The 21,932-nt window shown below is 43.1% G+C and overlaps 1 protein-coding gene across 1 annotated transcript; it reads left to right on the top strand.

Annotated features, from left to right (window-relative positions):
* The first annotated feature begins 14,600 nt into the window (after positions 1 to 14,600).
* On the top strand, positions 14,601 to 19,417 carry Zbed4 (zinc finger BED-type containing 4). Its single transcript, XM_050129987.1, has one exon. It carries the CDS (start codon positions 14,607 to 14,609, stop codon positions 18,117 to 18,119), a length of 3,513 nt encoding a protein of 1,170 aa, XP_049985944.1. The 5' UTR covers positions 14,601 to 14,606; the 3' UTR covers positions 18,120 to 19,417.
* The last annotated feature ends 2,515 nt before the right edge of the window (positions 19,418 to 21,932 follow it).

Raw genomic sequence — 21,932 nt, 5'->3', positions numbered from 1 at the left:
GAAGACGTCTCTTAAAGGAGTCACACCTCTGCTTGCCTCTGGCAAACGGAGCCCACCCAATAAAATGCTGTTACCAAGAAGCCATGCTTAACTCTGTTCTTTTGTGTCTAGAAGTCCTTCCCAAGTTCTTTTAGGTTTTATGTGAACGTAGATGCCCCAAGTTGGCATGCTGTTTTGAAAGTGGAGACTGCTCTTTCGTTTTCCTACCACCCAGACCCAAATAATCACAAAACTATATTAATTACAACACTGTGTGGCCTATTAGCTCAGGTCTTATTAACTAACTCTTACATCTTAAATTAACCCATTTCTATTAATCTGTCTATTGCCACAAGGCTGTGGCTTACCAGGTAAAGTTCTGTCCTGGCATGGCATCTTTCTTCTTCAACAGCTACATGGCATCTCCTTGACTCTGCCTACTGTTTTGGTTTCCTGCCTGGCTTTACTCTGCTAAGCCATTGGCCAAAACAGCTTTAGCCTTCAACCAATAAAGCAACACATATACAGAAGGACATCCCACATCAGTAATCAACCCACAGGAAGGAGTCCAACTTTGATCACAGTCTGCCCACTTTGCCCACTTACTTCATCACTTGTAATCAGTGCAGCATATTTTTGTAGTTGTCAACACAGTCTTGAGTGTAGCAAGACTTCCTTGTGGGTTCTAGTCTTGCTCTGAAAAGTTCTTGTGCTTGAAGATTTTCTGTGTGCTTTTTATTTGGGGAGCATGGTCTTTAAGTCTAATCCTAGTATGGGGTGCTAGATGGAAGGATGTCATTCTGGTAAGAACTTCTACATTTCCTGTAGATTTGTTTGACCTATATGAGAGCCTTAACCATAAAGGGCACTCTTTTGTATTTGAAGTTTTGCCAGAACGCTACTGTTGAGAAGTGGTATTTTAAAATGGTTTCATTTAATATGTTACAATTGGGATGTGAAAAGGAAAAGTTAATGCTTGCCCATATTGGTATATCATCAGGTAGTCAAAGCATTTGAGTTGACTGAATGGACGTGGGTGGTTGTGCTTGGAAATCAGAGTGATCCCCACTGCAAAGGAGAGTGTCACCCTCATTGGGCACGTGTGCATAGCAAAGCTTTAAATAGAAAGGAACGTTTTCTCCCGAATCAAAGCATATGTCTTAAATTGAGACAGTTATACTATGCTGTCTCAACTATGGAAAGGATCCTTTGAACCAACGGCTTTAAAATTTAGGAGGATTTTTTTGTTGTTGTTTTGTTTTTCCAAGACAGGGTTTCTCTGTGTAGCTCTGTAGACCAGGTTAGCCTTGAACTCAGTCCCTCCCACTCCTCACACCCCCATTAAAGGTAGGATCTCCACACCTGGCTAAATAAAGAAATTTTTTAATTTGAAAGTGACAATACAAAATACCAGAAAACTGATATTTATGAGCACATTCTTTCTACTTCTTCCTTCTATCTATATGAGTACCCTGGTCAATTGCAGCAATATTTGCCTTTTTTTTTTCAAGACAGGGTTTATTTTTTTATTTTTATTTTTTTTCCGAGACAGGGTTTCTCTGTGGCTTTGGAGCCTGTCCTGGCACTAGCTCTGTAGACCAGGCTGGTCTAGAACTCGCTGAGATCCTCCTGTCTCTCCCTCCCAAGTGCTGGGATTAAAGGTGTGCGCCACCGTTGTCTTATTATTTTCCTTGTCAAATGACTGGTCCTGGGTCAGAGGGTGGCTCTTGAGCTAAAAAGGGCTAAAGGACTAGATCTATTCTGGAAGGAATCTTTGTCATTGATGATCTGACTTTATATGTGTGCCTTACTGGGGGAGGGGTAAGAGAGAGACAGAGAAAATGAGAATACTTGTATGTGTAAGTACTTGCGTTTGCGCATAGAGGCCAGAGGAGGATGTCAGATGTTCTGCTGTAACTCTACACAGTATTACTTTAAGATAGGGTCTCTTATGCAACCTGATGGACAGTGAGGCTCAGCCGTTCTCTTGTTTCTACCCTTTATAGTTCTGAGGTTACAGGGATGTGTATAGCCATACTTGGCTTTTTACATAGGTTCTGAGAATTCAAACTCAGCCCTTCCCCCATACTTTGGTAGCAAGTGCTTTTATTCACTGAGTCATTTTCCCAGCCCTGAGTTTCATTTTAAACTGGTTTTATTTACTGGAGAATAGAATGAATACTATGAAATAGATGCTGGCTCTGAATGCCATCCTCATGGGAGCTTTCAAAACCAAAGTGTCATCTCCACAGTCTTTTGGATGGTGACAAAGCCAAGATTCTTCTTCACATATGTGTGACATGGTGGAGAGCCACAGGAGTCTGGTGCAGCAAAAACCAAATTAATATGCTTTTTCCCCCTTAAGACTAAAGCAGCATGAAAAACAAAAAAGATGTTTTTTTTTTTTTTCTTAAGACGATGACAAAAACTAAAACTCTGTTCTTCCAGAGGACTTGGGTTCAGTCCCCAGCAGCCACACATGAGCTCACAAACATCTGCAGCTCCAGTCCTGGAGACCTGATGCCATCTTCTGACATTCAGGACACTGACTACACATGATGCATCATAAGCCTATGGGGCCATTCTTTTTCAAACTCCACACATGCCCAGTCATTTATTTATTTTTATTTTATTTTTTGTTTTGTTCGAAATGGGGTTTCTTTGTGTAACAGCCTAGGCTTTGTAGACTAGTCTGGACTCAAACTCACAGAGATCTGCCTGCTTCTGTCTCACCAGATCTGATGAGGATGTCAGTGAAATGTGAGGCAAAGCATGTCTGAGAACACTGGCGGTGAGCAGCCTGAGGACAGCTGCTAGCATGTAGCCATGAGCTGTGAGCTGAGAGCAGCAGCCCAAGGAGAGGGGGGGAGAGGAAACCAGCTGTCTGGAGAAACACACACACACACACACACACACACACACACACACACACACACACACACGTGCGGAAGAAGCACATGTGGTGGGAGCTGCCTAAAGGCAGAACCAACCAATCTAGGGTGGGTGAGTCCTGTGGCATTTGGAGCCCAGTGCTTCTGGAGTTTGGGTGGCAGGTAGAGACTGTCGTAAAGAAGCTACAACAGTAAAATCCAAACTCATTCAGAGGCTGGGGGCAAGGGGAGAGAAAACCTAGCTGTGGTTACTCCGGCCGGAGCCCCTGTATGCAGCTCCGGTGTGTGCCAGTGGCGGTAAAGCCACAAATAAGTGGCTTTGTAGTGAGTTCATGCTGTAAAGTTGGATGTCAATTGTTGCATGAGTTCCAATTGGTCTTAATAATAAAAACCCAGAGCCAGATATTGGGGTAAATGCTGAAAGACCAGAGAGAGCAAAGAACAAGCCACAGCCAACTCTTAACCTTGTTAACTCCTCAGCCATAAAAGGGCTGAACTCTTGTCTCCTCCCACCTTATATTCTCTTCATTCAGCCATATCAATCACTTTCTTTTTTTTTTCAAAGATTTATTGATTAATTATGCCTACAGTGTTCTGTCTGCCTGTATGCTGCCCCAGATCTCATTACAGATGGTTGTGAGCTACTATGTAGTTGCTGGGAATTGAACTCAGGACCTCTGGAAGAGCAGTCAGTGTTTTTAACCTCTGAGCCATCTCTCCAGCCCCATATCAATCACTTTCTGTCTGTACAGACCTTTTCCAGACCTCTGTGGTTAACTAATGGCCAGCCCTGTTCTGATCTTCAGGCAAACTTTCTTTGTTAGAGCACAAACAAAATATCACCATATTTAGTGATCCTCCTGCTTCAGTTTCCTAGTAACTGGGATATAAGTATATTTCACCATGCTAGCAAGGGGTTTGTTTTGGTTCCAAGCTCTGCTTCAAGTCTGGTGATGGCTTTCTGCTGGCAGAGTCACATACATACACATATAGACACCATAGAGACGTAGCCAAACTTGTCTCTTATAGCAGACAGCTGTAGATAACCCATTAATCCATTAGATACATGAATATATTAAGCCATTCATGAGTGCAGGACCCTCATCACCTCTCAAGTACCACCTAAACATAATGAGGACTAGACTCCAACATGAGTGTCAGAGGAACAGACTATTCAAGATACAGCAGTCATGTTCTGAACAAGGATACCACCAGTAGACAGGCTGATGCTAATGTGGGAGGGGAAAGGCTCTCAGTTGCAAACAAAGAACTACAGAAAATTAAGGACTGCTGAGAAATCGATAAATAATCTTCCCTAGGGAAGAGTGCACCAATTGGTTATCTAATACCAACTGGTCAGCTCTTAAAACATATACAGGTAACATTATATATACTGAACAGGTTGTATTGATGTATTTAAGAATACACACACACACACACCCCAATTAAAGAAACAGGCCATGGAGCTGGAGAGATGGCTCAAAGGTTAAGATCACTGGCTGCTGTTGCAGAGTTTCTGGGTTTGATTCCTAAGACCTACATAGCCATCTGTAATTAGTCCCAGTGTATCTAATGCCTTCTTGCCTTCATGGGTACCAGGCCTACATGTGGTGCACAGACATATATGAAGGCAAAACACGGATACACATAAAATAGTCAATCACTGACAACTTTTAAGAAAGAAAAAGAAAAGGACATGAATTTGAATGAGAGTGTGCAGGGGATTTGTGTACATGGGAGGGATTTGAAGGAAAGGGAAGGCAGGAAATGATATAATCTCTCTCCTCTCACTTTCCTTGAGACAGGGTCTCTCTTGTATAGCTCTGACTCCTGAAACTCACTGTAGATCAGGGTGGTCTCAAATTCCCAGAGATCCGCCTGCCTCTGCCTCCCATGTACTGGGATTAAAGGCATGTGCCACCACCACCCCATGCCCATCTTAATCCTACACATACATACACATATAGACACGTTAAAATATGTTAAGTATATATTAACATATATATGTGTGTGTTAAAAATACAACTTTTTAAAAGTATAAAGCAGTATCCATCCCATATATATTTAGAAGAGCCTGTCTCAGTGCTCTTGGGTACCAACCATCATTTGAATAGTTTGATAGCCAAAAGGAGGGCCACAACTGTCTTTAGAGTGTCTTCATTCCTGTCAGGTACATTTCCTTACTCTTTGTTTTCATACCTCAATCTCATGGTGAAATATGCCTGTCAGAAACAGATAGAAACAAAGTATAAGTAGGATCCACAGTTAGGGTGTCAGGTAACCCTGTGTTTGAACCATTTTCCAAAACAACTTCTGTCTTTTTTTTTTTTTTTTTTTTGGTGGGGAAGGGGCAGGACCTCACTGTGTAGCCCTGACTAGCCTGGAACTCCACCTGCCTCTACCTCCCAAGTGCTGGGTTTAAAGGCATGCCCCCACCATGCCATTTTCCATAACTTGGCGTTGGTTACTTTTGGAAATAGTTCCTATTGTTGTTGGCTTTGAAATAATCTCTGTATGGGGCCTAGGCTGATTTCAAACTTGACATCTGCTACACAGCCTCCAGAGTGCTGAGATTGTAGGCAAGCACTGTCATGCTCAGCAGGTGCTAGTTTTACTCTGACAACTTTACCACCTTTTCTCTGAAAATACCACTGCTTAAACGTCTGGTAGTTTTAACTCAACTGCCCCTCATTGAAGGGTGAGAGCTCTCCTGCTTGGTCTGATCTGATTCCATATTGTCAGGCAAGGTTAGTAAGTGATCAATGTCAAGGCATTAGTGTAGCATGGATGATAAAAACCCAGAGATAGATATTAGGGTTCAATCTGAAGATTGGAAAAGCAAAGCAGCCAACCTCTAGAGAGACCTTTTACTGCTATCAAATCTTCAGACTGAAAGGGCAAGATCCTGTCTCCACGAACTCTCAGACTTCACACACCACTGAGTTTCTGTCTCTTCCCCTTTATAGTCCTCTCTCCACCCAGCCATATCACTCCTGTCTCCACCTCTCTCGTGCTGGGATTCGAGGCATATGACCCAAGTGCTGGGATCATCTTTGTGTGAGCTCTGTTTCTGTTTTACACAGATCCAATATTGTGTAGCTCAGGGTAGCCTTGAACTCACAGATTCATCTGCCTCTGTCTCTTGAGTCCTGGAATTATAGGTGTATGCCACCTCTCACTGTACTGTATGACCGACTGGTGTGGCTGTTTTGCCCTCTCATCTTCAGACAAGCTTTATTAAAACACAAATAATATACCACGTTAGTATACGTTAGTACCAATAAAATTCTTCATGTCTGATTTTAAACAACTAAGGTTTAGAAGGAATGGCTCTTGGGTTGTCTCGGAGTTCATTCTTCTATTCTAATTCTTTGTGTTCTGTAGGCAATGTTCTGTCTTCTCAAAAATGTCACTCATGAACTAGTGAGATGGCTCAGTAGCTAAAGGCACTTGTTGCCAAGCCTGGAAACTTGAGCTCAGTTCCTGGACCCCACATGTTAGGTGGAGAGAACTGCCTCCTCCAACTTCCATACTTAGTCAGGTATACATACACACATAGTACATGCAGTAAATTTTTTTTTCTGTTTTTGCTTTCATTTTTGAGATAGGATTTCTCTGTGTATCCCTGGTGTCCTGAAACTCACTCTATAGACCAGGCTGGCTTCAAACTCAGATCCACCTGCCTCTGTCTCCCAAGTGCTGGAATTAAAGGTGTAAAAAAAAATTTCTTAAGGGGCCAGTGAGATGGCTTATAAGGTAAGGGTGCTTGCCACCAAGCCTAAGAGCTGAAGTTCATTTCTAGAAACTATTTGGTAGGAGAGGACAAATTCCTGTAAGTTGTCTTCTGACCTGGCTTTGTGAATGTATGGTACACATGCAAATAAATGTATATTTAAAATTAAAGCATTGCTCAGGGTTTTTTGTTAGAAGTTAAATCGTAGAATTTTTTTTAAATGTATTAATTTATTTATTTATTATGTATACAATGTTCTGTCTGTGTGTATTCCTACAGGCCAGAAGAGGGCACCAGACCTCATTACAGATGGTTGTGAGCCACCATGTCTTTGTTGGGAATTGAACTCCGGATCTTTGGAAGAGCAGGCAATGCTCTTAACCACTGAGCCATCTCTCCAGCCCTCTTTGTAGAATGTTAACAGACAGCATTTATAAAGATTTACAAAAGCATCAACAAGAGCAAACATTTAAAGAAAACTTTTGAAAATTAAGTATTGCTTTACTGATGTGCTCATTAGGTGGCAAATGCCTAATGTCTTTAAAGTTACTAGGTAGTGTTTGGAGTGCATGGTGTTGGGACAAGTCTAGTTAGCTTTGTTCAGAGAATAGTCATAATACAATTTGGAACACATTAACAGACCTGGGGAAGGTTAGCACCACTGAGTTTGGTACTAACTGTCTAGTTTGAAAGACATCAGCTTGGTAATATATTCTGCTAAGCTTTGCATTTTAAGAGACTTGTACAATACACAAACACAAGCTGGGCAGTGGTGGCACATGCCTCTAATTCCAGCACTTGGAGGCAGAGGGAGGCGGATCTCTGTGAGTTCAAGTCCAGCCTGGTCTTAAAGAGCTAGTTCCAGGACAGGCTCCAAAGCTACAGAGAAACCCTGTCTCCAACCCCCCCTCCAAAAAAAAAAAAAAAACAAAGAAACAGAAAAAACCCAATAGCTAGCAGCACTGTTTAGAAGTGTTTTACACAGCTGGTGGTGGCGGCAAACACCTTTAATCCCAGCACCTGGGAGCTAGGGATAGGTCGATCTCTAGCCTGGTCTACAGAGTAAGTTCCAGGGCAGCTATGGCTACACAGAGAAACTCCATCTCAAAAAAAAATAAATAAAATAAAAAACCTAAATAAACCCATAAATTATTTTAACATAAAGCTGGAGATGTAATTCTGCTGTTAGGAGAATGTAGAACTGGTGTTCAGCTCCCAGCACAAACTTCAGGGGATCTGATGCCATCTTCTGGCTTCCATGGGCTACTGCAGTCATATGCACATACCCCCACGTGATCCATCCCCAAAATCCGTCCTTGGACATGAAGCTAAAGTTTAAGTGGCAAGCGAGAGGTATTCATAACTAAGCAGTCCTGGTCAAAATATGAACCTGCCCATCATTGACCCATCTTTATCTAGACTCCAGTCTCCTTCAAAGTGGTTCAGCAAGTCAGAACCTTGTTTTATCTTCTTGGAGACAGATTGCTCTTCTTTGTTGGCACCAGGCTTCAACTTTTTGCTTCTCCCAGCATGAGATTCCTGGAGGAATTATTTCAATAATCTGATAGCAAAAGGAATCAGATTTCTTTGGAATAACAAGACAGTTATAGCATTACATTTATAGAAATGAAGGGCACATGGATCCTGTCTATTCCTCTGTCTTACCCTTGAGAATACCATTCTATTAGCTAAAATGTCACAGGTTCTTGTTGCTTTGTGTGTGTGTGTGTACATGTACTATTATATGTGTATAGTTTTACATATTCTTCATTTAAAATATTTGCTTGTGTGGGTATGGATTGTCTCAGTGCAAATGTGAAGGTCAGAGAACAGTTTTCTTGAGATTATTAAGTCTTAACTCTGTAGCCCAGGTTGATCCCATGGCAATCCTGCCTCAATTTTCTAAGTACTAGGATTATAGATAGAGGCCACTGTACTCTTATTTGTATGTTCCTAAGCAGAGTGCAAATGCTGAAAATAAATGAAATAGGAGTGTCACAGTAGGTTGCTGTATGATGAGCACATTTATACCTGGCATTTAGTCTGGAAGTAACATCCTGTCATTTTCTGCTTGGTCTAGACTCATAGCTTGCCCTTGATGTAAAGGAACCTCCTGGCCTGAGTTCTATGGCTGTGGCAGTAACTTCCAGATAGATATGTAGACAGACAGACAGATAATTTTATGGCTGATTGAGTACCTTGGCTGATTTGTCAAGTTTGGACTGTCTTTTTAAATAACTCATTCTCATGTGGATTATAACCCTAGCCTGCCTCCTGTGGTGGCTACCCTTGTGTTTATTCAGGCTGGATTTTTCTGGAAGCATCCTTCTGAGCTTTATTCTTCCTTTGTCTTCTGGCTTTCTATAAACTGGTAGGTGGATCTAGGGGCCTGATCAAATTCAAATTTGACTTCACGCAGATTTCCTTTTCAGAGATGTTAATGTTGGTTTGTAAAACATCTCATAGTGCTGGAGAGGTGTAAGAATATTCTGTTCCCAGCATCTACAGCAGGCAGCTCACAGCCAACCAGCTACCTAATAACTCCAGCCGTATGTATCTGATATCTGTGTGTGTGTGTATACGTGCTAACACACACATACACTTGGAAAAAAATCTTAAGCAACTCAGAACTATATGTATTCTGAGCTGTATTCTGAGCATTCAGGAGGCTGAGGCTATTCTATGCTACCTAGTATGCAAAAATAAAATGGAAAAAAGACATAGCCCCATATCTGGATATCTCATTTTGTTTTTTTCAAGACAGGGTTTCTCTGTGTAGTCCTGACTGTCCTGGAACTCACTCTGTAGACCAGGCTGGCCTTGAACTCAGAGATCCACCTGCTTCTGCTGGGATTAAAGGCGTGTACCATATACCATCTGACTTTGGGTATCTTATTTTGATTGGCAGCTACTGGTGTTCTATAGATACCTACAGGCAAACTTCTTTCCAGAAGCTACAGTTGTATTATGGTTCTGACCCAGTTGGCTCAGGTGTCAGCTGTAGTTTTACAAAGAGAGAACCTCTCCTTGTACCAAAGGTGGGAAACGAACAATAGTGAACCTTTTTTTTCTTTTTAGTTTTTGTTTTTGTTGTAATATAATTGTTTGCCTTCTATTTCTTATTTTTGCCTTGCTTTTCTGAGTCCTGCCTTTAGGACTCTTGACTGAAAGTGATGGGTACAAACCACCTCCTGGAGATATTCCTAAATTCAGGAGGATGTTGAGGTTTATGTTAACATGGAAGATACTGGAACTATTTTTAAATTCCTCTTAGGTTGTGGAAGCTCTTTCTTTTTCATTTGCTGAGGCGTTTCAGCATGAATGGATGCTGGCTTATGTAAACTGCCTTTTCTGCACCTGGAAATTATCATTGTTCTCACTCGTGTTAAATACAGTCATTTCTGTGAGAATCCAGCCTGATCTAACCATGGCCTCCCTAAGTGGAAACTGCCACAGTTGCCTGACTGATCCTGGTGCTTTTGCCGAAATCATCTTCTAGCACACTCTAACCAAAACTACTAGGATGCTACATGCAGCTTTGTAAGTGAGTGTTGGTGATGGGAGCCCCAGGGCTGGGCCTGAAGTGAGCAAGAGATACTAGCTTGAGATAAGCAACCTTGAATGACATCACTTTTGTCCTACTTGGAAGCCTCTTCCTCTGACTGGAACTATGAGGACCTTTGATCTTATTGTTACCCAGAAGCACACTTTTTTTTTTTTTTCTCAAGACAGGGTTTCTCTGTGGCTTTGGAGCCTGTCCTGGAACTAGCTCTGTAGGCCAGGCTGGTCTTGAACTCACAGAGATCCGCCTGCCTCTGCCTCCCGAGTGCTGGGATTAAATGCGTGCGCCACCATCGCCTGGCCCAGGAGCACACTTCTGTCCGCTGATAGAATACTGATGTTAAAGTCTTGTCTGAACGTACATTTTCATTTCTCTTGGATAGTATTGTACTTTAAATGAGAATGTCCCCCCATAGCCTCATATATTTGAATGCTTGGTCTGCAGTTAGTAGAGCTATTTGGGAAAGATTAGGAGGTGTTGACCTTGTTGGAGCGGGTGTGTCACTGTGGGTGGGCTTTGAGGTTTCAAAAGTCTATGCCATTCCCAGTGAGCTCTCTATTTTCTTGTGGGACAGATATAAGATTTCAGGTAGTTTTCTGGTACCATGCCTGCCTGGTGCCATGTTCCCCACCACAAGCCCCCAATTAACTGACTCCTTTTATAAGTTGTCTTGGTCATGGGGTCTCTTCACAGCAATAGAGAAGTGAGACAGACAGGTACTATCTGGCAGTGAATTTGTTAAATTTCTATTCCATCCACCCTAGCTTGTGTATTAATATATTAGTTTGGTTTGTATGTTTTTCTAATTGTATTTCTCTTCCAAATCTTAGTTGTCAATTAATTTCTTACTTTGCTCAATTTCATTTTCTATATTAAAAATACATGTGTGTAGTTATGTATGAGTTACATATTGTTTATTTGTTTTTGTTGTTTTGTTAGATTATTTTTTAGACAGGGTTTCTCAGTGTTGTCCTGGCTGTCCTAGAACTTGCTCTGTAGACCAGGCTGGTCTCAAACTCACAGAGATCTGCCTATCTCTGCCTCCTGAGTGCTGGGATTAAAGGCATGCGCTACCACCTGGCAGAGCTACATATTGTTCTTTGGACAGTTGTATGTAATTGTTTCAGGCCTTGAATGTGTTGAGAACATTTATGTTCTGAACTTTACTTTGTTTCTTTCTTTTTTGTTTGTTTGTTTTTTCAAGACAGGGTTTCTCTGTAGTTTTGAAGCCTGTCCTGGAACTAGCTCTTGTAGACCAGGCTGGCCTGGAACTCAGAGAGATCCACCTGCCTCTGCCTCTGAGTGCTAGGATTAAAGGCATGCGCCACCACCGCCCAGCTGTACTTTGTTTCTCTTTCAGTACAGGGCTCACTATATAGTCCTGTTCTAAACTGGACTGCCTTTTTTGTCAACTTTGATTCATGATGACTTGCTTCTCATTGTCCCCTCTACCCTACTCCTGCATGTGAGTGTGTGTGTGTGTGTGTGTGTGTGTGTGTGTGTGTGTGAGAGAGAGAGAGAGAGAGAGAGAGAGAGAGAGAGATGTGGAAGCCAGGAGTCAGCTCTAGGTGTCCTCTCCCAGGAGCTATCGACCTTGGTATTTTGTTATTTGTTTTTGTTTGAGACAGGATCTCATTGGCCAACAAGCCCCAGGGTTCCGCCGTTTTCTGTCCCCCTATGCCCTGGTACGAGAATAACAGGCTCATACCTTCATGCTGAGCTTTTTATTATTGTCATAAGCATGCATGCACGTGCACAGAAATTTATAAACACAACCTGCTGAGTTCATTTAGTGTTGCTCATATGCATATGGGTTTAGAGATTGGATTTGGGATTGGGTTGTCTATTTGGGATTTGTCCCTGGAGCAAACTTACTCTTCCTCTTTCAGCAGTCAGTAATTGCCCATAATCCTTTATCAAGGGATGAGGTCTTGTGAGATTTTTTTTTTCTATCCTTGTTGTAATGTCAACTGGTGTTGTAATCATTCAGGTCTCACTTATGCAACAATATTTGAGATTTTGTGGGTACAGCTTCCCTGTTATATATAGAAGACACTGTCTCACAGCAGAAGTCCTGTTCCTATGGCTCTTAAAATTGTTCTGTCCCCTTCAATAATGTTTCTTGAGCCTTCAGTATAGGGCTTGTTTTATAGATGTATCCGTTGGTGTTAGGCACCCCATGGTCAGTTATTCTCTGCATTTTGACCAATTTTGTCTTTCTATTATGGCCTCTGTCTACTGCAAAACAAGCTTATTTGGTGAGGGGTGAGTGCTATGCTTAATCTGTGGGTATAAATACTTAGAATGCAGTTAGGAATTGTACTGATTTAGGGAAGAAGTGGTAGTAAATTCACCTTTAGGGTTCTTGGCCTTACCAACCATGGATACCATGCACAGCTTTTCTGTGTGGGTTCTTGTGTTTGCATGGCAAGTACCCACAGACTGAGCTCTCTCTCCAGCCCCTCATGTTTCCTGGCAGTTAATTGTTATGCTGATTGTTTTTACATTTTATTCTTTGTTTTCATTTTTAATGTATTGCTGAGGATGTTATACTGAGTAATATCCTTAGCCTTTGAGTTATTTAGGTCAACTTTGTCTGTGGCATCTATTATGGGGAATGGCTTCTTTTAGAAACATTGTTACTTGTGTATTTAATTGTTTTTATTTACTTTGTCCTGGTGAGTTTGGTTTAAACTTGTTGTCATTGAAGTCTTACTCTTACATCTGCCCTGATTTGAATAAGAGGTGAAAAGTCAGGGAATTACCTGACAGGTTGGAGTACTGCAAATCCAGAGGCATCATGCTTAGACCCTTCACTGAGATGCTCAGTATTGGTCTTAGCTGTTTAGTCACTGTGCTCAAGAGCCTTTCACTCCTGACTGCTGGTGTGCCCAGCATGCCTCTTGAAGCAAGTTTGTTATGATGATGCCCTGCCACTTGTGCTGTTGTGGGGTAGCCCCCAGAGAAGGCTGTTGGAACATGGGTCTAAGTCAATAGAAAGTCTTTACTGGCCAGCCAGGGACTACATTGGGTTTTCAGAATCATTGTGTAGCCCAAAGTCTTCCTCAGGGTGAGTTTCTAAGCACAAAATCCATGTCTTAGGTTGACATACCTCAGTTAACAAAAACAGCCAGAATCAGAATTACAGAAGCCAAAAAGCAAATTAATACATCTAGAGTCTTTCCCAGAACTATGAACTTTGATGGATTAGGTCTTTGAGTTTTACAGTCTGAATGGTATTTCCATCATGGAGGCAATTGTGCCAAGGAATGGGGCCCTGTTACAGTGCTGTCACGTGCCAATGTTAGCTTTTGCAACATTTTTTACATTTATTTATTTAGTGTTGAGGGTGTGTGTGTGTGTGTGTGTAGAGCAGGCAGGCCTCACATTCACAGAATGCCTCCTGTCCCTGCCTCCTTAATGCTGGGAATAAAGGCATCTACCATCACACCCAGCATTAATAAACTTATGCTGGTCCTGGTGGTATGCACTTTTAATCCCAGCACTCAGGAAGCAAAGGCAGGTGATTCTCTAGGAGTTCGAGACCTGCCTAGTGTATATATTGAGTTTCAGACCAGCCAGGTCTACATGATACCTCTAAATAAATAAATAAGGCTGTTATTCCTTGTGAAATTCCTTTTAGTGTCATTATTAGTTTCACTTATATCCTACTCCTTTACTGGTAGGACATTTGGATTTGAATTTGCGTGTTTTTGCTAATTTTGCAATGTTGGGGGATTTCTATTATATGAATGGATTGAAAAATGTCACTAGCAAGGTTTTTAAAAATTATTTATTATATATACAATATTCTGTCTGTGCGTATGTCTGCAGGCCAGAAGAGGGCACCAGACCTCATTACAGATGATTGTGAGCCACAATGTGGTTGCTGGGAATTGAACTCAGGACCTTTGAAAGAGCCATCTCTCCAGCCCACTAGCAAGGTTTTTGACTCTAGCATTCAATCATGGAAATTTTTTTCATCAGTTAGGCTGATTCCTGTGACAATATATATATATATATACACACACATATACACACACACACATACACATACATACAGTTCAGTTCTGTGCTTAATTTGATGTCATCTATTACAGGATATGCAAAAGGACTGTGTGTGTGCCCTCAAGATGGTGGGGCTCCTGTCTTGGAGAAGAGAAACAAGCCTGTGCTGCTTGTGTTGGTGTACTCACCAAGAATTACTTGTTTGCAGCGCTCCTGGAGAACTGCACTCCACGCCCTGTGACAGTGTGCTTGTGGGAGCCACATGCTCTGCTTTCCGGTGACATGGATGGTCAGCCATAGCAACATCCTAGAAGATGGGATTATGAAAAAGTGAATAAAATCTACTTTGGGAGTCACAAGTGGGTATCATAACCAGTTTCTATTCACCTAAGACGTCAGAATGATGAAGCAGCCAGGATAATTATGGTTGGTCATGGAGGATAAGCAGGAAACTTGTCCCAAGGGGGACAGCGATTTTGTTTCTGACAAAGTAAATTTCAAAATAGAAGAAGAAGATGATAATCAAACTCCTTGTCACAGTTTGGAAAGAGTGGACTTTAAAAGTGAGCCAGAGGATATGAGACAGACAGACAGTGGCGACGAGCAGGCTGAAATCAGGGCAACAAGCTGTGCCTGTCAGCCTCCTGGGAAATACTTACCTGCTGGGAGTGAGGATGACTATGGCTCCCTCTTCTCCCATTATAGTAGCACACTGTACAATGTTGCCATGGAAGCCGTGACCCAGAGTCTTCTTTCTAGCCGACACATAAGCTCCAGAAAGAAGTCTCCAGCTTGGAAACATTTCTTTATCTCTCCTCGAGATAGCACTAAAGCAATATGTACATACTGCATGAAAGAGTTCAGTAGGGGCAAAAATGAAAAAGACTTGAGTACAAGTTGCCTCATGAGACATGTGAGGCGGGCACATCCCACCAAGCTCATTCAAGAAAACGGAAGTCTCTCAGCAGGGTCCTCCTTTCCCTCTCCCTCTCTTCTGCTTCCACCACAGCCTGCAGATGTGGGAGAGCTCAGCACTGTGCTCTCACCTGTCAAACTTGTCCAGAAAATGGCTCCCAAAATTCCATCCCCTGACCAAATAATGGAAGAGTCTGTGACTGTGGTCCCTTCTGAGGAGGTGTCCTCTGATGTGTCCATCACTGAGAAGTATAGCAGAGAAGAGGCCTTAGTGGGCTCATCCCCCAACCTCTCCATGCTCCATTACGATGACACTTCAGAAAGCATGGCCGAGAGAAACCTTCCCCTTCCCAAAAGCACATCTGGGTCCAGGAGGAGGTCAGCCGTCTGGAAGCACTTCTACCTGTCACCCCTTGATAGCTCCAAGGCCGTCTGTGTCCACTGTATGAATGAGTTCAGCAGGGGGAAGAACGGGAAGGACCTGGGCACAAGCTGCCTCATCAGGCACATGTGGCGAGCACACCGGTCCATTGTACTCCAGGAGAATGGGGGCAGCACAGGCATCCCACCATTGTACCCTATGCCTCCTACTCTGCTGCCTGCCCTGCTGCCCCCAGAGGGGGATCTAAACTCTGCATCCTTGTCTCCAGGAAAACAAGTTAAAGAGTGCCCTTCTGCCTCCTCTTCCCCAGACAGGCTGCCTGAAGACCTGTTATCACACCCCAATCCTGGGGGTGTGCCCCGGGAAGATGTGTCCATGTTGTCATCCTCTGATGACTTGGGGGAGGCCTCTGTAGTATCTTCTCCAGAGAAGCAGCCAACAGATGTAGTAAGTCCAAGGTTTGAATCAGGTACTGTCTTCCAGCAAAATAAGAAGGTCATGAGAAGACTGAAGTCAGAAGTCTGGCATCACTTTTCCCTGGCCCCCATGGACAGTCTCAAAGCAGTGTGCCGGTACTGTAGCTGTGTTATTAGTCGGGGGAAGAAGGGGGACGTAGGCACGAGTTGTTTGATGCGACATCTGTACAGACGCCACCCTGAGGTTGTCGGGACCCAGAAGGAGTTTCTGGGTGCAAGTTTGGCAAACTCTCCATATGCCACTTTGGCCTCTGCAGAAAGCTCCTCCAAATTAACTGACTTGCCAGCAGTGGTCAGAAAAAAACATCAAGGTGTGTTTCCTACCAACAGCAAGAAGACCTCAAAGCTCTGGAACCACTTTTCTATTTGCTCTGCAGATTCAACCAAGGTAGTGTGCCTGCACTGTGGCCGGACCATCAGCAGGGGCAAGAAGCCCACCAACCTGGGCACCAGCTGCCTCTTGAGACATTTGCAGCGATTCCATGGCCATGTACTCAAGAATGATGTCTCAGAGGCCACTCTGCCCCGTTCTTCAGGCATCCGGAGGCCTCTGGGCTTGGAGCTTTCAGGGACTTCTTCTTTCCGTGACTCAACTGAGAAGCTCTATGACTCTCACCCAGTTGCCAAAAAAATCACAAGTCTCATAGCTGAAATGATTGCACTTGACCTTCAGCCATACTCCCTTGTAGACAACATTGGCTTTAACAGGCTGCTTGAATACTTGAAACCTCAATACTCCTTACCCTCCCCTTCCTACTTCTCTAGAACAGCTATCCCAGGTATGTATGACAATGTGAAGCAGATAATTATGTCACATCTGAAGGAAGCTGAGAGTGGTGTGGTCCACTTCACCTCCGGAATATGGATGAGTAGCCAGACTCGTGAGTACCTGACCCTTACAGCTCACTGGGTCACTTTCGCATCTGCTGTCCGACCACATTGTGAGGACCACCACTGCTCAGCACTCTTAGATGTGTCACAGATTGACTGTGACTACAGTGGAAATAGCATTCAGAAGCAGCTGGAGTGTTGGTGGGAAGCCTGGGTAACCTCCATCGGCCTTCAGATTGGCATCACTGTCACTGACAATCCAAGCATAGGAAAGATGCTGAATGAGGGCGAACACTCAAGCGTGCAGTGCTTCAGCCACACAGTGAATCTGATTGTGAGTGAAGCTATCAAGAGCCAGAGGATGGTGCAGAACTTACTGAGCATTGCCCGAAAGCTATGTGAGCGAGTCCATCGGTCGCCCAGGGCAAGAGAGAAGTTAGCAGAGCTCCAGAAGGAGTATGAGCTACCGCAGCATCAGCTGATCCAGGATATACCATCCAAGTGGAGCACGTCATTCCACATGCTTGAACGGCTAATTGAGCAGAAGAGGGCAGTTAATGAGGTGTCCATTGAGTGTAACTTCAGAGAATTGATCAGCTGTGACCAGTGGGAGGTTATGCAGTCTGTGTGCCATGTGCTAAGACCGTTTGATGCTGCAAGCCGAGAGATGAGCGCCCACATGTCTACCCTGAGCCAGGTCATCCCCATGATCCACATCCTCAGCAGGAAAGTCGAGATGCTCTTTGGGGAGACAATGGGCATTGACACCATGCTCAAGTCCCTCAAGGAAGCCATGGCAAGCCGCCTATCTGCCACCCTCCATGATCCCAGGTACATCTTTGCCACACTACTGGACCCTCGCTACAAAGCTTCTCTGTTCACAGAGGAAGAGGCGGAACAGTACAGGCAAGACTTAATCAGGGAGCTAGAAATATTGAATTCTACCTCAGAGGACACGGCCACCTCCAGTGGCTGTGACTCAGGGTCCCCACTTAAAGACACTGGCACAGGGGAGAGCCTGTGGTCACTTGTTGCACCAATAAAGAAAGATAAGAGAGAGAAGCTACCCGAAGACATGGTGCTTGCGTATTTGGAGGAAGAGGTGCTGGAACACAGCTGTGACCCACTTACCTACTGGAACCTGAAGCGATCATCCTGGCCTGGGCTGTCTACCTTAGCAGTCCGATTTCTGGGCTGCCCCCCAAGTACAGTCCCCTCAGAAAAGCTCTTCAGCACACCCATGGAGGCTGGCAGCTTTGGACAGCCCAGGCTCACGATGGAGCATTTTGAAAAGCTCATCTTTTTAAAAGTGAATCTCCCCTTGATATGCTTTCAGTATTGAACTCATGATGGAGCCACCAGGCTGGAAATGCGTTTCAGAGTGCTAGCTATGGCGCCAGGGCTGACTCGCCTGGCAGGGCCATGTAGGACACCAGACCAGGTATCTGGGGCCACCTGCCAGTTCTCACCATAATACCCACATGTGCCTTACTCCTCCTTCAGGCCAGGTGTCGAGGTGCGTTTTCAGAAGCCCACTAGAAACAGTCTTGGCAATTATGAAATAGGATGATCAGGTTTAATTCATAACTATAAAGGGTTTTTTTTTTGTTGGCTTTTTTTAGGGGATAGTAATTTGTTTTGCTAGAATGAAGGGAAGATATAAACAATTTTATTGTGTAGGGTTTTTATTCAGTTGTATAAAACCCACAAATCAGGTGCTGTATTTTAATTAAATATTATTTTAACTGCAACAAAACAGCTTTTGTGGCTGTCAGATGAAACCTGTAAATAGGAGGTGGAGGTTAAGCCATCCTGACTGAATAGTTCTTAACCACCGGCTCCAAAGTATGTCAAGGAGAGAATATTCTGGAAGCTGTTTACTGTAACAGAAACCAGGCATTTGAAAACAAAACTGAACTTAGGCGTATCATGGAGTATCAGTTACGTGGTTGCTTGGTCATGAGAACTTTTCCATGTCAGGCGTTTGCATTCAGGTTTTACATGGTCAGTTAACTCAGAGATACCCCACTTATCATGAACTCCTGGAAATTGGATCCACGTTTTAAAGTCATGCTTAGGGTCTCACCAGTGCATGATAGGACACGTTTACAGCAGATGGCCTGTTGATCAAATCTCCATGCCTCTGATTTATTTTGCGTCTCTACACAATAAAGCTATCTCATAAGAAGTATGCACTGACAACCCCACCCCCTCCGTTTGCTCAGACTATAGCTCAGATTCTACTTTGAGGAGATAGCTTGTTAACAGGGAAAGTGCTTGTTTATTGCAGTCATCAGAAAAGCCTTAGGCATTTAGATTTTTTTCCTATGAGAGGGAAGATTCAACTATCACCGGGGTATTATTATAAAATCCCAAGGATATCAAAATGAAATATCAAATGTCAGACTCCAAAGTTTTTGCTTTAATGTCTAAAGAAAAGAATTCATTTTCTCATTCAAATCAGTTAAATATTATGGGTGAGACAAATCACTCATTTGCCTCTGACCTTTTAGAAAAAGCTGTTCTTTTGTTGAAATACTGTATGTAGGCTCAGTCTAAATTTGTGTGAACTATGATTTAGTGTATTTATAAATAATGAAGTTGGATTCTGAAATTAAACTTTTTATTTGCGATTTTCTACTGCTGATTGACGCTGGCTTTTTATTTTTAGGATAATAAAACAAGCATGCTTTTATGGGTTGATATATATAAAGTGCATTTGAACAGTGTTTGAAATGTCATCGTAGTCACAAATAGGACACTGGGGAGTAGGGGCAGCATTCCCATTTTTGATGAAGGTAACGATGATTAGAACTCAGCTATCACCTCTCCATATCCCCTCTTACCTGATGTCTGTGCATTTATCTTCTGTTCACCAACCTGTTTCCAGAGCTCTTGACCTGGAATATGAGTCCTATGGTCCACCCACTGCACTGTGGCCAACACTCCTGGCATAGCAAGTCTAGTTGGAGGTAGGAGCAAGGAAATAATAGTTCAGCAGATGTTGCTGAACCGTCCGCAGCAGTTGCCATTCTGTTGTTTTTCTTTCGTTTGCTTTCATTTTTTTTCTTTTCAAGGCAGGATCTCATGTAGCCCAGGATGACCTCCTATGTAGTCAAGGATGAGAATGAGTTTAAACTTCTGATTCTTCTGCTTCTGCCTCCCAGGTACTGAGTGGACAAGTATATGTTACCAATGCTTGTTTTTTGTTTTTTTTGTTTTTTTTTTTTGGTTTTTCGAGACAGGGTTTCTCTGTGGGTTTGGAGCCTGTCCTGGCACTAGCTCTTGTAGACCAGGCTGGTCTCGAACTCACAGAGATCTGCCTGCCTCTGCCTCCCGAGTGCTGGGATTAAAGGCGTGCGCCACCACTGCCCGACTCCAATGCTTGGTTTTATGCAGTGCTAAGAACAAAGCCAAGAGTTTGGTACATGTTAGACAACTGAACCTCATCCTGTTTTTCTTATATATTTGAATGATAATATAATTAGATTTGGGTGATACTTCATAGATTTTTTTTTCCCCATCCAAAACAAGTCAGCCCTTCTAGATGTGGTGGTATATGTTGGTCCCAGCACTTGGGAGATGGAGGAAGGGATATCTCCAGCTTGAGGCCTGTCTGGGCTGTAGAATTAGACCCCATTCAAATTGAAACAAAAACAGACTAAGTCAGCCCAAGTAACTTGTAGGGTTATGTTTAATTTCCTCAATCAACAGTGACTGAGAGCCCGTCTTCCCCCAGGAGCTGAGCTAATTTTGTCATAGCACTGACTCACCTGGATGGATCCAGATCTGGCAAAGCCTGTAAGCTTGAGCAAGGATGCCAGACCACAGCCATCTCCAGTGGTCTTTATGCTTTTGTACGTGAAACTTTTTTAGATCACAGGCACATTTTTTTTTTGTTTACATATTGTATAAGAGCTTCTGTCGTACTTCAGTGACAGGATGGGATACTTGTGATATCAACCAGAGGCACATACGTTGGAGATGCTCACAAAGGTTCATTTAGAGCTGTATTGGTGCCTAACCTCACCTGCTATTTTATTCGTATTTTTAAATTTTCAGCATCACACTACCATAATTCCTACATCACAGGATATAAAGATTGCAGAAAAACATGCATGTCTCAGCATAAGTATGACTTCCTGACACTGAAAGCACCTTTCTCTGAATATACACTGACAGGTGATAGATATGTTTTGATTCCTGGCACCCTTAGTACTAAGGACACTGCTGAGCTATCCCTATCCTCAGTTGCTGATAGCCCTGCAAGAGAACAAGTAAGAGCCCTAGTGCTGGTTACCAGTATAGTTTGGCACTTATATAGATAGGTATTCAGGTGGTAGATGGTAGGTATCACTAGAATGTGTGTGTATTCTCCACCATCCTGCCTCGATTTACCTTCTGAGTTTATTTTCTTGTTCCCAGATGACATTTGGAGCAGGTTGTTCCTGGATTCTTCCTGTCTAGCTGGAGTAAGTGTTCTAGTTACGGTTACTGTTGCTGTGATAAAACATGACCAAAGCAAACTGGGGATGAAAGGGTTTGATTTACACTTGCACACTGAAGGAAGCCAGGACAGGAACCCAAAGAGGATAAGAACCTGGAAGCAGGAGGTGTTGCAGAGACTGTGTTGTGTGTATGCACACACACTGCTTACTGGCTTGTTCCCTATGGCTTGCTTAGCATGTTTTCTTACAGAACCCAGGATCACCAGCTCAGGGATGGCACCACCCAAAATTGGCTTGGCCCTTCCCCATCAATCACTAATTAGAAAATACCTTACAACCTGTTTTTTGTTTCTGTTTTATTTTGTTATTTTTGAGACAGGGACTCTTTGTAGCCCTGGCTGTCCTGGAACTTGGTCTATAGACCAGGCTGGCTTTGCACTCACAGAGATCCACCTGTTTCTGTCTCCTAAGTGCTGGGATTAAAAGCATGGCCACCCTGCTTTTACAGCCTGATTTTCATAGAGGCATTTTCTTAATTGGGTTTCCTTCTTTCCAGATAACTCTACTTTTTGTCAAGTTAACATAAAACTAGCTAGCACAGTAAGTAACAAACCTTTTATAAAAGCCTCAACAAAACCCTCACTTTGGTCAACATGTCTGCCAGTTCTCTAACAACACTGGACTTCATTTGAAGCTGAAATTCTTTT

The sequence above is a fragment of the Alexandromys fortis genome, unplaced genomic scaffold, assembly GCF_014885135.2.
Source record: "Alexandromys fortis isolate MF-2015 unplaced genomic scaffold, M_Fortis_MF-2015_v1.1 scaffold_28, whole genome shotgun sequence".
NCBI classification, from domain to species: Eukaryota; Metazoa; Chordata; class Mammalia; order Rodentia; family Cricetidae; genus Alexandromys; species Alexandromys fortis.
The sequence above is the reverse complement of the archived record's forward strand: the minus strand, read 5'-3'. Positions and strand labels throughout refer to the sequence as shown.